This window comes from Oryx dammah, unplaced genomic scaffold, assembly GCF_014754425.2.
Source record: "Oryx dammah isolate SB20612 unplaced genomic scaffold, SCBI_Odam_1.1 HiC_scaffold_17, whole genome shotgun sequence".
Classification (NCBI taxonomy): domain Eukaryota; kingdom Metazoa; phylum Chordata; class Mammalia; order Artiodactyla; family Bovidae; genus Oryx; species Oryx dammah.
In genome coordinates this window covers 46,955,686-46,968,624 of record NW_024070201.1, presented here as the reverse complement: position 1 = coordinate 46,968,624, position 12,939 = coordinate 46,955,686, and the positions used below count along the sequence as shown (strand labels likewise).

General features: G+C 38.5%; 1 protein-coding gene across 1 annotated transcript; it reads left to right on the top strand.

Annotated features, from left to right (window-relative positions):
- The first annotated feature begins 1,315 nt into the window (after positions 1-1,315).
- LOC120875902 (olfactory receptor 51I2-like) lies at positions 1,316-10,094 on the top strand. Its single transcript, XM_040257658.1, is given in 2 exon segments — positions 1,316-1,389; positions 9,104-10,094. Coding segments are annotated over 2 exon segments (1,065 nt in total).
- The last annotated feature ends 2,845 nt before the right edge of the window (positions 10,095-12,939 follow it).

The following is a 12,939-nucleotide window of genomic DNA, read 5'->3' as shown; positions in this document are numbered from 1 at the left end:
GACAGTAGAGATGGACCAGGGCAATTTAAAATGAGGAATGCAGTAAAGCTTCTTTCTAGAGTCTTCCTGTCACAAAACAATTTCTGTTCATTTAGTTTGATCTGTTGACTGTACATCATTAATTCACTCTAATGTTAAGATAAAATGTATCTTTATTGCCACTTGTATATACTTATATTGCTACTTGTATATATAGTTACAAATATAGAGTAAAACATTTTCTTACATAAAAATGATTGTCTTTTACATAAATGTCTGCAAGTTTAAAGTGACTTCTTTTTCTCCTTTTTTATAAACTGCATGAGATATTAACACTTTTTTTATAATTTTATTTATCTATTTTTGGCTCTGCTGGGTCTTCACTGCTGCTCGGGCATGGTGACTTTTCTTGTTGCGGAGCATGGGCTCTAATAGTTGCAGCTCCTGAGTTCTAGAGTACAAGCTCTGTAGTTGTGGTTCACCAGCTTAAAAGCTCCATGGCACATGTGATCTCCCTGATTAGGGAGTGAGCCTGTGTCTCCTGCATTGGCAGGTAGATTCTCTACCACCGAGCCACCAGAGAAGCCCTTAAAGTGATTTTTTTATTTTATCTTCTACTGATTTATTAGAATATTAATTCTATAATAATGGCATTATGATAAATTACTCTGATGATGCGGAAAGTTGAATCGTCATTCACATTCCTTGGATTAACTAATGGATATACCACAATTCCTCATAGTATAATAGTTCTATTATATCCTTTCATCAAAGTAACCTTGTTGTAGATTTAAGCGAAACTTTCCAACACTGCTTTTTTACCCTCATTGTTCATGTTTGGATGATTCATATTTGGACAGTTGAGTTTCAAGCTTAGAATTATAACTTTGTGAGTCATCAGCATATAGCTGGTATTGAAATTCATAAAAGTGGAAATGACATTTAGGGAAAGTAAGTATAGGCAACTGAAACAGTTTTCAACAGAATACAAATAGAACATAATATTTATTGTTATTTAATAGAACCATAATATTTATGGTTTTGTTAGAGTACAATCAAGCAAAGGAGACCAGAGGGAAGATTAATGAGACAAGAGGAACAATATAAGAACATGGGGTCACAAAATTCATATGAGGAAAGTATTTTAAAAATGGAGAAGAGGATTCTTGTTTTCTGATTCCACATGTAGGGAGCTTGATTGCATCACTCCATCCTAACAAGCAAGATGCAAAATAGACTGAAAAAATCAATCACTCTTCTTGGATCCATAAGAGAGGGGAAGACACAGAGCAAAATGCTGTTCCCAAGAATGAAGAGACGGACAGATGAATAAGTCATGGCTTACCAGAGCAGAGATCCTCGAGCAGAAGCAAGTGCAGCTACCAGTGTCTGGACAAGAAAAATTGATCTGTAATTGAATATTGCTGAAGGCTCAATGGGGACAAAAGAATAAAAAACTCCCAAAGGATTAAGTCTTAGAGATTTGCCCCCACTAGCTCTGTTTGAGTCCACAATAACTATCTGAGAAAAATTATCTCAGGCTTTTTCATCAAAATAAGAAGAAAAGGAACCATGTTGTGATATGTAAGAACACTGTTTCTTCTTTAATAAAGCCTGTCCTCAAGGGAAACTAGTTAACCAAACCTGCTAAGGTATATTATCAACGTCTAACTAACTGGGGAAGAGACATAACAAATTTCACAGCTGGCTCGACCCATCCTGTCCCACCTAAGGAGAGAGAAAGGAAAAGAAAAAAGCACTTGCGAGGTTCACAGTCCAGAGATATAGACCCACTAAAAGGCTGAGACCTAATCATAATGCTATAGAATGCTTTTCCTACCTTCACACCTCATCACCACATTACTAGAGGCTCACTTATGACAGTTCCTTTTACCCGGTACATCATGAACACTTATCAAGACAAAAAGTTCAAGTCATACCAAAAGGCAAAATATCCCACAATTTTAAAAGACAGAACCAGAGTCAGAATCAGATTTGACAAGAATGCTGAAAGTATTGGATGGGAAATTTAAATGAGCTATGAAATATGCCAAGGACTCTAATGAGTAAAGTGGACAGCATGTAAGAATAGGTGAGAAGAGTACAATAAAATAACTGTTTTGAAATGTGTTTGCTCCATCTCTTAGTCTTTCATTTATGAAGTATTTATCCTTCTTGATTCTCATTTATAAAAGTTATGTTCTAGCTCTTGTTTGGCAGATTGTAATGTTTATGCAGAGTAGGAGGGTGGATGTATGATAGGATTCTAAGCTTTAGCTGGATCATAATAGGTGCTCCACATACATAAGCTGCTATTAAACAGAGACATTTAATCTATTTTATTTTGGGGAAAGAAGAATGTAACTCTCCTTAGGGTGTAAGTTGAGATAGCTATGGAGGAGGCACAGGAAAGCTTACCTCTAAACAGTTTGTTGGGAAACCTGAATGCTGCACAAGGTTTTGCCAAGACTTCCCCATCCCAACATAGCTGTTTAGTCATTCTCTCTATCCCTGGGGAACAAGGGATTATAGATGCCACAGAATACATAAAGGCACACTGAGAAGTACAACGGTTGCAATACCTAAATGAATCAGGTTGCTTATGAAGGGAAATCAAGGGTATATCTCCTTGCAACTATGCTGGGGTGGGAATCCTACCAAAGGAAACCCAAGGCATGAGCCTTAAAACACAACGCGGCCTAGGACACTGCCATGAGATGAGTGTCTTATGAAACTAGATTTTCAATAATTTGGTGTTAATTCAGAACACAGGAGAAAGTGAGCAGCTGAAAATGAGAAAATCACCCCAATAACTCTGGCTATAAATCCTTGCATAATCTGGATATGGGGGATTCTACCTCAGAGGAGGCTAAGTGAGGTGATCATCTAAGAAGAATGCCATCAAGACCAGACCTCAGACTAGCAAAGTCAGTGCCTGATCCAAGAAAAAAAATCTCAATCGCAGTCCCTAGGGGCAAAGCTCAGAGAAAGAGGAGAATTTGTGCAGGCCAAGGGTTAATTTTAAAGAGAACTGGGAGTGATTTCTCTGGCAATGGGATTCTGCTGGTGATGAAAAAGAACAAACAAATAACATTTTGAGTACCTACTATTTTTGAACACTTAATTGAACTTAATTTTGTTCAATTAAATTTTCAAAAAATAAAATAATACTAATATTTTGTTCTTTGAAACAAGCACAATCATTCACATTATTAAGGGGGAGGAAATAGATGCAGAGACCATTTATAAATTCTCAATGAAAAAGTAAACTTTAAAAAATATATATATTTATTTATTTGGCTGCATAGGGTCTTAGTTGCAACATATGGGATCATTCATTGTGGTATGCCAACTGTTGCCTCATGTGGGATCTAGTTCCCTGACCAGAAATTGAATCTGGGCCCCCTCCATTGGGGGTGTGAAATCTTAGCCACTGGACCACTAGGGAAGTCCCATGAAAAAGTAACATTGAAGAGAGAAAATAGACAGTGAAATGAGGTGCTTTGACTTCAAGTTCTGTGGTTAATTCAGGAAATAATGTCAACTCCAGGTGCAAAATAACTTGGTCTCTGAAATAGACATCACAGTGAATGCATTCTCAGAGTCCAAACAACGGGTAAAATTTAGCCAGGAGAAACATAAAAGCCTAGATTATAACCAAAGTGAGAAAAACTGAGATTGAGGGGATCAAAATTACAGATGGTAATATGACAGATGTATGCCCTGGAGTTGCCAACCTAAGGAACAAACCTCCAGATTTGAGTGAACGGTACAAATTCAAAGGCCCCTTAGATAAGACTTAGCCAGTGGGGTATATCTGATCAATAAGGTTTAGGTTAGGGACAATAATCATAGTATTTTAGAAGGATATTCAAGAAATCGTATATTATTACATAAAGACGTATATATCTAGAGAAATGCAACACATACATTCACATCTGTAGATGTGTGTAGATGTATCACATCTGATGATAAATATCTACGTGGAAAGATATTAGAGTTTATACAGTCATGAAAACTTGCAAATAAACTTCTACATATGGTTATGGATATACCTGTATTCTTATGCATGTATAGAGATTTGTTCATATGTTCATTTACATAAATTTATATAAGTGCCTAGAATTCCAGGGATGGGGGATCCTGGTGGGCTGCCATCTATGGGGTCGCAGAGTCAGACACGACTGAAGTGACTTAGCAGCAGCAGCAGCATGGACATTGGGGTCGCTAGTGCCTTCTCCATAACATGTTTACACAGACAGGTATATACACATATGCATGCCCCTACATACATCATTTCATTCTATATTTTCTCAGAATTTGACTTTGTTTTTGAATTTGTTCCCTCTGGGACTCTTCTCTCTTGGCCCAATTATTCTTACAGGTCCAGTGAGCGGAAGCATATTTTTCTGAGGCTAGTTTGTCTGACTATCCCAGGGGACAGACTAACAAAAATGGAAGAAGGAGAGGGCTGGTTCTGGAGTCACAATAGATAAGAAGGCCAGCCTACTCCTGCCTCCAGCTAGCGACCTAGAGACCAGGCCTGAGACCAACCCCATTGCAAGTCTGAGACCAACCTACATTGGGCCTTCATAGAGGAGAGAATTGTGCCTGGAAGTCCAGTCAATAGGAGCAGGAAGATGAGAAATTTGTCCAAGTAAGCTCAACCTGGGGCTTTTGTTCTGACATGCAGTTCATCTCTAGGACACATTTTATTTCCTCTTTCCTCATGTCATGAAAGACTCTACCCTGGAGGACATAGACTTTTTGGTGTTTGGGTTTTTGTTTTTAACTTTTTATTTTGTATTGGAATATAGCTGACTAGCAATGCTGTAATAGTTCGAGGCAAACAGCAAAGGGACTCAGCCATACATATACATCTATCCATTCTCCCCTAAACTCGCCTTTTATTCAGGCTGCCACATAACACTGAGCAGAGTTCCCTGTGCTACATTGTAGGACATTGTTGGTTATCCTTTTCAATGTAGCAGTGTGTACATGTCCTATTCAAACTGCCTAACTATCCCTTCCCTCCACCCTTCCCCCTCTGATAAACATAAGACACAGACTTTTGTCCAGAAAGTCTTAGTGTGACTGAGAAACATTTGGAGTCTGTATTACTTATTTCCTCTCTGTAATTCAGGAAACCTGGGACAAGGAAGCCTCCATTTTGTCCCCAAATCCATCTCTTTTAAATAGTCATGCAACTTTGTTTTTAAATTTATCTTCATTTCTTATGCCTATTTATCCTCCTCTTTTTCACCTTCCACACCCAATAAATCGGCCTTGTCCCCTCCAACCCTTGTAGGCAGCTGCATGACCTTTAAGGCATGGTCACTCAAACCCAACTCCATGGATAACCTACACTTCACCAGTTCATTTCTTTCTCTGGCTGATTGGCCTTATCTTCACTCCCTTCTTACTCGTTATCTCTATTTTCCTTGTATGGCTTTTCTTCTGTATTTTTTTTTTTCTTCTTTTCTTTCTCCTCTCCTAACTTTAAGTTTTGCAACAGTGATTTTACCAAGTCAATTTAAATACCAATTTCTCACTCTCTCAAGTTGTAAATTGGGTGTGAGTTGGTCATTTTGAGCATTTAGATGATAAAAAAAGATGACATACATGAAGCTAACATACACAGGGGACCCTTCCAGAGCGCCTGATACATAGTGCTTAATCAATACATTTTCTTTTTTTTCCCATAATTCTTATTTGCCCTCTTCATCACTAAACAACAGATTTTAACCTCTCATTTAAAAATTCCCACTCAACATTCACACCTTATTATTAGCATTGATCTCTGGCTCTCTATATTAATAGATTCTCACATGTAATGAAATAAAAAGATAGTATTCATTGACCCTTGAACAACATGGGGGTTAATCTACATATAACTTATAGTTGACCCTCCACATCCAATATTCTTCAGAATCCATGGAGTTAACCAACCACTCATGGTATAGTACTGTTCAGTTCAGTTCAGTTCAGTTCAGTTCAGTCGCTCAGTCGTGTCCGACTCTTTGCGACCCCATGAATCGCAGCAGGCCAGGCCTCCCTGTCCATCACCAACTCCTGGAGTTCACTCAGACTCACGTCCATCGAGTCCGTGATGCCATCCAGCCATCCTCAGTCGTCCCCTTCTCCTCCTGCCCCCAATCCCTCCCAGCATCAGAGTCTTTTCCAATGAGTCAACTCTTCATGAGGTGGCCAAAGTACTGGAGTTTCAGCATCATTCTTTCCAAAGAAATCCCAGGGCTGATCTCCTTCAGAATGGACAGGTTGGATCTCCTTGCAGTCCAAGGGACCCTCAAGAGTCTTCTCCAACACCACAGTTCAAAAACATCAGTTCTTCGGCGCTCAGCCTTCTTCATAGTCCAACTCTCACATCCATACATGACCACAGGAAAAACCATAGCCTTGACTAGACGGACCTTAGTCGGCAAAGTAATGTCTCTGCTTTTGAATATGCTATCTAGGTTGGTCATAACTTTTCTTCCAAGGAGTAAGCGTCTTTTACTTTCATGGCTGCAATCACCATCCGCAGTGATTTTGGAGCCCCCAAAAATAAAGTCTGACACTGTTTCCACTGTTTCCCCATCTATTTCCCATGAAGTGATGGGACCAGATGCCATGATCTTCGTTTTCTGAATGTTGAGCTTTAAGCCAAATTTTTCACTCTCCTCTTTCACTTTCATCTAGAGGCTTTTTAGCTCCTCTTCACTTTCTGCCATAAGGGTGGTATCATCTGCATACTATTGAAAAATTTGTTGTATTTTGTGTTCCATTGCTAAGTTGTGTCCAACTCTTTGTGACCCTCTGAACTCTTTTTTTTTTTTTTTGGCTCTGCTACATGGCTTGTGGAATCTTAGTTTCCTGAGTAGGGATTGAACCTGGGCCCTTGGCAGTGAAATCATATAGACCTAACCAGTGGACCACCAGAGAATTCCTTTCACCTTTTTCTTAATGTCTCCAAAATTAACATACTAGGCCACAGAAAATGAGAATGACAAACCTAAAGCTTAGGCTGGATTCCAGGCCACTTTTCCCTCCCCACAGTATATATTATGGACAAGCATATTCTCTTTCAAGCCTTAGCTGCTTCCTTTTACTTGGCGGGTGACACTTAGTACTGATGGTTCTAAGTAATGACTCTTTTTCATGAAAACATTTTTCTACTTCTTTGTTATTAATGCACCGAGGAGCTATGGGAAGCAGCAGACTTTTTAATATGTGTGAGATGAAGTGTCCCTGATGAATCAGGAAGCAGGGTTAAATGATTTCTTAGAGACATTCCAGATACTTGTAACGTATCTTGGGGTAAAGATATAAAGTTGGTGTCATCAACCAGAAAAATTAAAGCAATTAAGAAATGGCTTAATTGCAAAAGAAAAACTGAATATTACTCATAAAAGAGGGAGGATAAAAGCCTATACAAAAACTAATTTTATAAAACTTAAGTGCCTGATTGGTATTGATATTATTATTATCATTATTATTATTTCACCAAAAATAGTAACATTTATTGAAAGTACATCGTACACTAATGATCCACTTACATTCCCCAAACAAGCCTATGGAGCTATATATTATAATTATCTCCATTTTACAGCTCAAAGAATAGCCTGCTAGAAACTATTAATAGAAATCAAGGGTTTAAAATCATGTTTGCGGATTCAACTGTAGCTCACCTTTCAAAACCTGCAGCTTCTTTATCTCCAGTACATTTTCCCCTATATCATGCAGTTTTTTTGTTTCCAGTGGGGAATCAGATCTGTTTTCTTGACCTGAGAAGAGAGACATTTTATTCCTCTCATATTGTTTTCTAACACAGAGATTTTGATTGACCTTCTATCCTGAAGCGTTGATGTTTGTTTGCTCATAGATATGTCTCCTTGTTATGTAGAGGTTGTTTTCCTCTGTCCTGAACAGATATCTTCCTATTGGATAACTTAAACAGATGCAGATTGCCTTCCCAGGAAGGGTTTCAGAAGACAGCACACTATTAAGTTGGGCCATTAAGGATAAAAATGTTTGTCATTATTCCTGTTTCAGAAACATGGGTACTAGAAGACATCTAGCTCTTGTACTTCCAAATAAAAGCAAAATATTTTATCAAAAAAAGAAAAGAAACATGGTATAAAGGGAACATATTCTCGGACTTTTGTTTGCTGTACTCATATACATAGCAAACATCGATTAACTGTGCAGCAATGTGTAGATTGACAACAGGAGAAGAATTTTCCAATGAGAATATTTTTCCCACTAATAAGAATTCTAAGGGGTGAAGACGTCTTTCTATTAACTTTTATAACACTGTCATTTTTCTATACTCTCCCAATGATGTATAAGAAGCAAAGTAATCGCAGGAGTTTCTGACATTTTTGGCACCAGGGACCAGTTTTGTAGAAGACTATTTTTCCACAGACTAGGGTGGGGATGATTTGGGGATGATTTAAGAACATTACCTTTATTGTGTACTTTATTTCTATTATTATTACATTAGCTTCACCTCAGATGATTAGACATTAGGTCCTGGAGGCTGAGGACACCTGAGAGTTTGTAAAATGAACATAGAGATTTGAGCCCCTTTCAAGGATGTTGAATCGGGTAAAGGTAGATAATTCTCCAATGGAGGGCAGTTTCTTGGCAGGGCAGGCATGGACATTTAGAATCTCTAGTATAGATTCTATATTAATGCCAAAGTAATTTTATTCTTAACTCCTATTCCCATCAGTCACTTAAAATCCAACATACTCTAACCAGGATCTATAGAATATCTGTAGATTACACTTTCTTTATGTAAGTTTCTTTCCACTGGTACCTTCTTTAAACTATACAATGCCATCTCTTCATAGAGACATGAGAAACATCCAATTCCTACCAAATATTCACAGTGACATCACTAAGGGGTTAATTTTAATTTTGAATTATAAAATATTCTACCAGATTTCCTTATTCTGGAGTTATATCTATTTGCAAAGATAACTCCACATTTTTATTTAGTATTGAAGACTGAATGGAGCTGGTCATGATAGGAGAAGTGGCATAGGTTTGCAGATAGTACTAAGCAGGTAATTTTCAGATCCTTCTCAGCCTTCCATAACCTTTCTGTGTCTCACCCCAGGCTGCATCCTTGGCATCTGCCTAGGTCAAGCTCCCCAGACTCCAGACATAGGAAACTGTTCAACAGTAGTCAATTCACCCCATAATATTTTCTGCTGACTGGTCTCCCTGGCATGGAGACCCTATACCCTTGGTTTGTCTTTCCATTCTGTACCATGTATCTTGTGGCTCTTGTGGGCAATAGTCTGATTCTGAGAGTGATCAAGAAAAATACCTCTCTCCACCAGCCAATGTATCTATTCCTAGCTAGGCTAGCCTTTGCAGAGCTTGGTGTCTCTGCTTCTACCCTGCCCACTGTGCTGGGCATCTTCCTTTTTGGTGCCAATGAGATCTGCTTTGAAGCCTGCCTTTTGCAAATGTTCTCCATACATTCATTTTCCATCATGGAGTCAGGAGTTCTGCTGGCCATGTCTGTGGACCGCTTTGTGGCCATCTACAACCCTCTTCGGTACACCGCCATCCTACCCCTGCCCCGTACTGCTGGTTCTGCTGCTGTTCTCGGACTAAAGAGTGTGATGCTCATGTTTCCATTGCCTTTTCTCCTGAAACAGCTGCCCTTCTGTGGCCACAATATCCTCTCCCACTCCTATTGTCTCCACTCAGACCTAATCCAGCTGCCTTGTGGGAACACTCGCCCCAACAGCATTCTGGGGCTCTGCATTGTGACTTCTACCTTTGGACTGGACTCAGTGCTCATTGTCATCTCTTATATGCTGATCCTGCACACAGTGCAGGGCATTTCCTCAGGGGAGGGCCGACGGAAGGCCCTTGGCACATGTGTCTCACATATCTGTGCGGTCCTCGTGTACTATGTGCCCATGATCAGTGTGGCCCTGGTGCACCGCTTTGTGAAGCAGGCTGGCCCTGCTGTCCGTCTGTTCCTGGCCAACGTCTATCTTCTGGTGCCTCCTGTGCTCAATCCCATCATCTACAGTGTTAAAACCAAGCAGATTCGCCAGGGGCTAATTCGACTCTTTCTTCAAAGAAAATAAGAAAGGAGTTGGGGCGATGAGAGGGTTACCCTCAAAGCATTCATTGTCATCATCCAAGAGGTCCAGGGAGGGAGGGAGTACTCATCACCTTCAAAGTTGGAAAGCTTGAAAAAGCTGCATGTTGATGAATATGTATTAGAGAGAATGTTCATTGTCCTGTACTCCATGCTGTCATCTAAAATAGTACTGTTTAGTGTTTTGTCAACTATTTATATGTCAACTTAAAAGGCACCTACTCTTTAACACAGAAATTCCAAATCTTAGCACAGCCCTAGATTCATACTTTCATGCTTTTTCTATTTTGTTGTGTGTGTGTGTATATATATATATATATATACACACACACATATATATAAAGTATCTATCACGTATGTACACAAGGCTTTCTTGGTGGCTCAGATGGTAAAGAATCTGTCTGCAACAGGAGGATTTTATTATGTTTATAACAAAAGGGAGAGTTGAATGTTATATTCTTCAAATTTTACAAGCAATACACATAAAGTGAGAATTCCTTTTGTTCCTCTCTTCACCATATCATTGACTCCTTCAAAAGAGTTATTACTGTTATCAATTTAGTATGTGTTATTACATATACCAACAAATTGCTATTTTTATGTGGTCAAATTGTTGTACAAAAAGTATTATCAAACGTACGTGTGTGTGTGTGTGTGTGATTTGTTATTTCTTTTTTTTTTTTACTTTATTTTTTTGCTTATGTATCTGGATTTTTTTCCTGAGAATATTTCATAGTGTGGACAGATCCTATATTTGTGTTTATACTGGAAACCTGCTCAAACTTTGGGACAATTAGAATCAAGCTAGGTACTAAAACCAAAGTCCTATAACTGAGAATAAGTATTAAGAATAAGTCTAGAGGGAAGAGTTTTGTGAATCAGGAGTCTGCAAATTTCTTGAGGAATACTGACTTTGGGGAATAGGACTAATTCTCCGTAAGGCTCGGAGGGCCACACTCTGAAGAGGACACTCAGGGACAGCCTGTAGTGGACTGACAAATTTTATTACCCAGCTTTTGCAGATATATGGTCTCAGAGAACAGAGCATAAAGCAGACTTGCACGTAGCCTTTCTCAGTAAAACATCAAAGCATTCAAGCATAAAATACAGTTCCTACCGCCCAAGCCATAACATAGCTTTGGCGAAACTCTAAAGGGAGTCTTATCATGAAACAACAGTCCTTGCTCCCAGAAACAGGTGGTCAGAAGGAAGCCTTCGAACTCCTCAAGGCCAGGCGTATAACCCTTCGCTATCCGTTCCCAGCCTCAGGCACTCGGTGAACGCTCATAACCCTTTGTTAGGCTCGTTCCAGCTTCCAACCTTCGTCGTGAGTGGAGCAAATACATTCTTAGTATTTGCTTAAAGCCTTCCAGCTCCTCCACAATTCTCCTGCTAAGACCTTATTGGAAAATTTCTCATGAAGATGATGACATGGAAAGCAGAGATAAGTTTGCTAATGCTAGGATATCCTTTGTCCACTTGAGATTTTGAAATGTGAGGTTTTTAGAAGCTGACTGAGTCTGAGTCATTGTAGCCTGAATGTTAGCAAGGTAATATGGGAAGGGAAATTTTTCTGATACCTTATTTTTCTTGGATTGCTACTGGCCTGTTTTTGTCTTTCCCATAGTAGCATTCGTGGCTATGAAGACTAGTCATATTTTTTACTTCTTATTGTTTGTCTCATCCCACACATCACAGTTGTAATCAAGTAATTATTTTTATATTGCTTTACCTTTTAAATGCCTCTCTGGTCCACTATACTTTAATTTTAATAAGGCATGGACTCTGTCGTCTCTTCTCATTGGGTACCTCCAGTGATTCCAGACATGCCTGAAATATACTAGCTACTCAGTAAATATTTGGTGGATGAACAAATTAATTATTGAATGAATGAATACAGGTCTACACATATTTCCTTATCTCTTATGTTTATATCACCCAAAGAAAGATATGGATAATTTTTATTTTTCACTTAATTAGGCTGTATCTGAATTTTGTTTCTAATCAGGTTATTTTTCTCTTAACAGATTTTGTCTGCTACTAAAATAAAAAGGTCAATACATGATTTCATAATACAATATATAGGCATATCTTGGTGATATTGTGGGTTTGGTTTCAGACAACAGTAAAGTAAATATCACAATAAAAACAAGTCACACAATTTTTTTTTGGTTTCTCAATGTACAAAAAGTTATGTTTATACTATACTATAGTCTTTTAAGTGTGCAATAGAATTAGGTCTAAAAATCAATGTGCATACCTTAATAAAAATATTTTATTATCAAAATTGCTAATTATTAGCTAAATCTTCAGTGAGTCTTGATTTTGTTGCTGCTGGAGGGGTTTGCCCCCATGTTGATGGCTGCAGATTGATCAGGGTGGTGGTCGTTGAAGTTTGGGGAGGCTGTGGCAATTTTGTGAAGTACGTTAACATGCATCAGACTACTGTTCCTTTTATGAAGCAATTCTCTATAGTATGTTTGATTTCTGATAGTAATTTACCCAAAGTATACCTGCTTTCAAAATTGGAGTCAATCTCAAACCTTGCCACTGCTTTATCAATTAAGTTTATATAATATTCTAAATTATTTGTTTTAATTTCAACAGCCTTCAAAGCACCTTCACCAGGAGTAGATTTCATTTTGAGAAATAACTTCTTTGCTCATCTATAAGAAGTGGCACTTCATCCATTAAATTTTCATCTTGAGGTTGCAGCAGTTTAGTCACATCTGCAGGCTCCGCTTCTAATTCCAGCTCTCTTGCTAAATCGACTATAACAGCACTTACTTTCTCCACTGAAGTCCTGAACCCCTCCAAATTACTCATGAGGG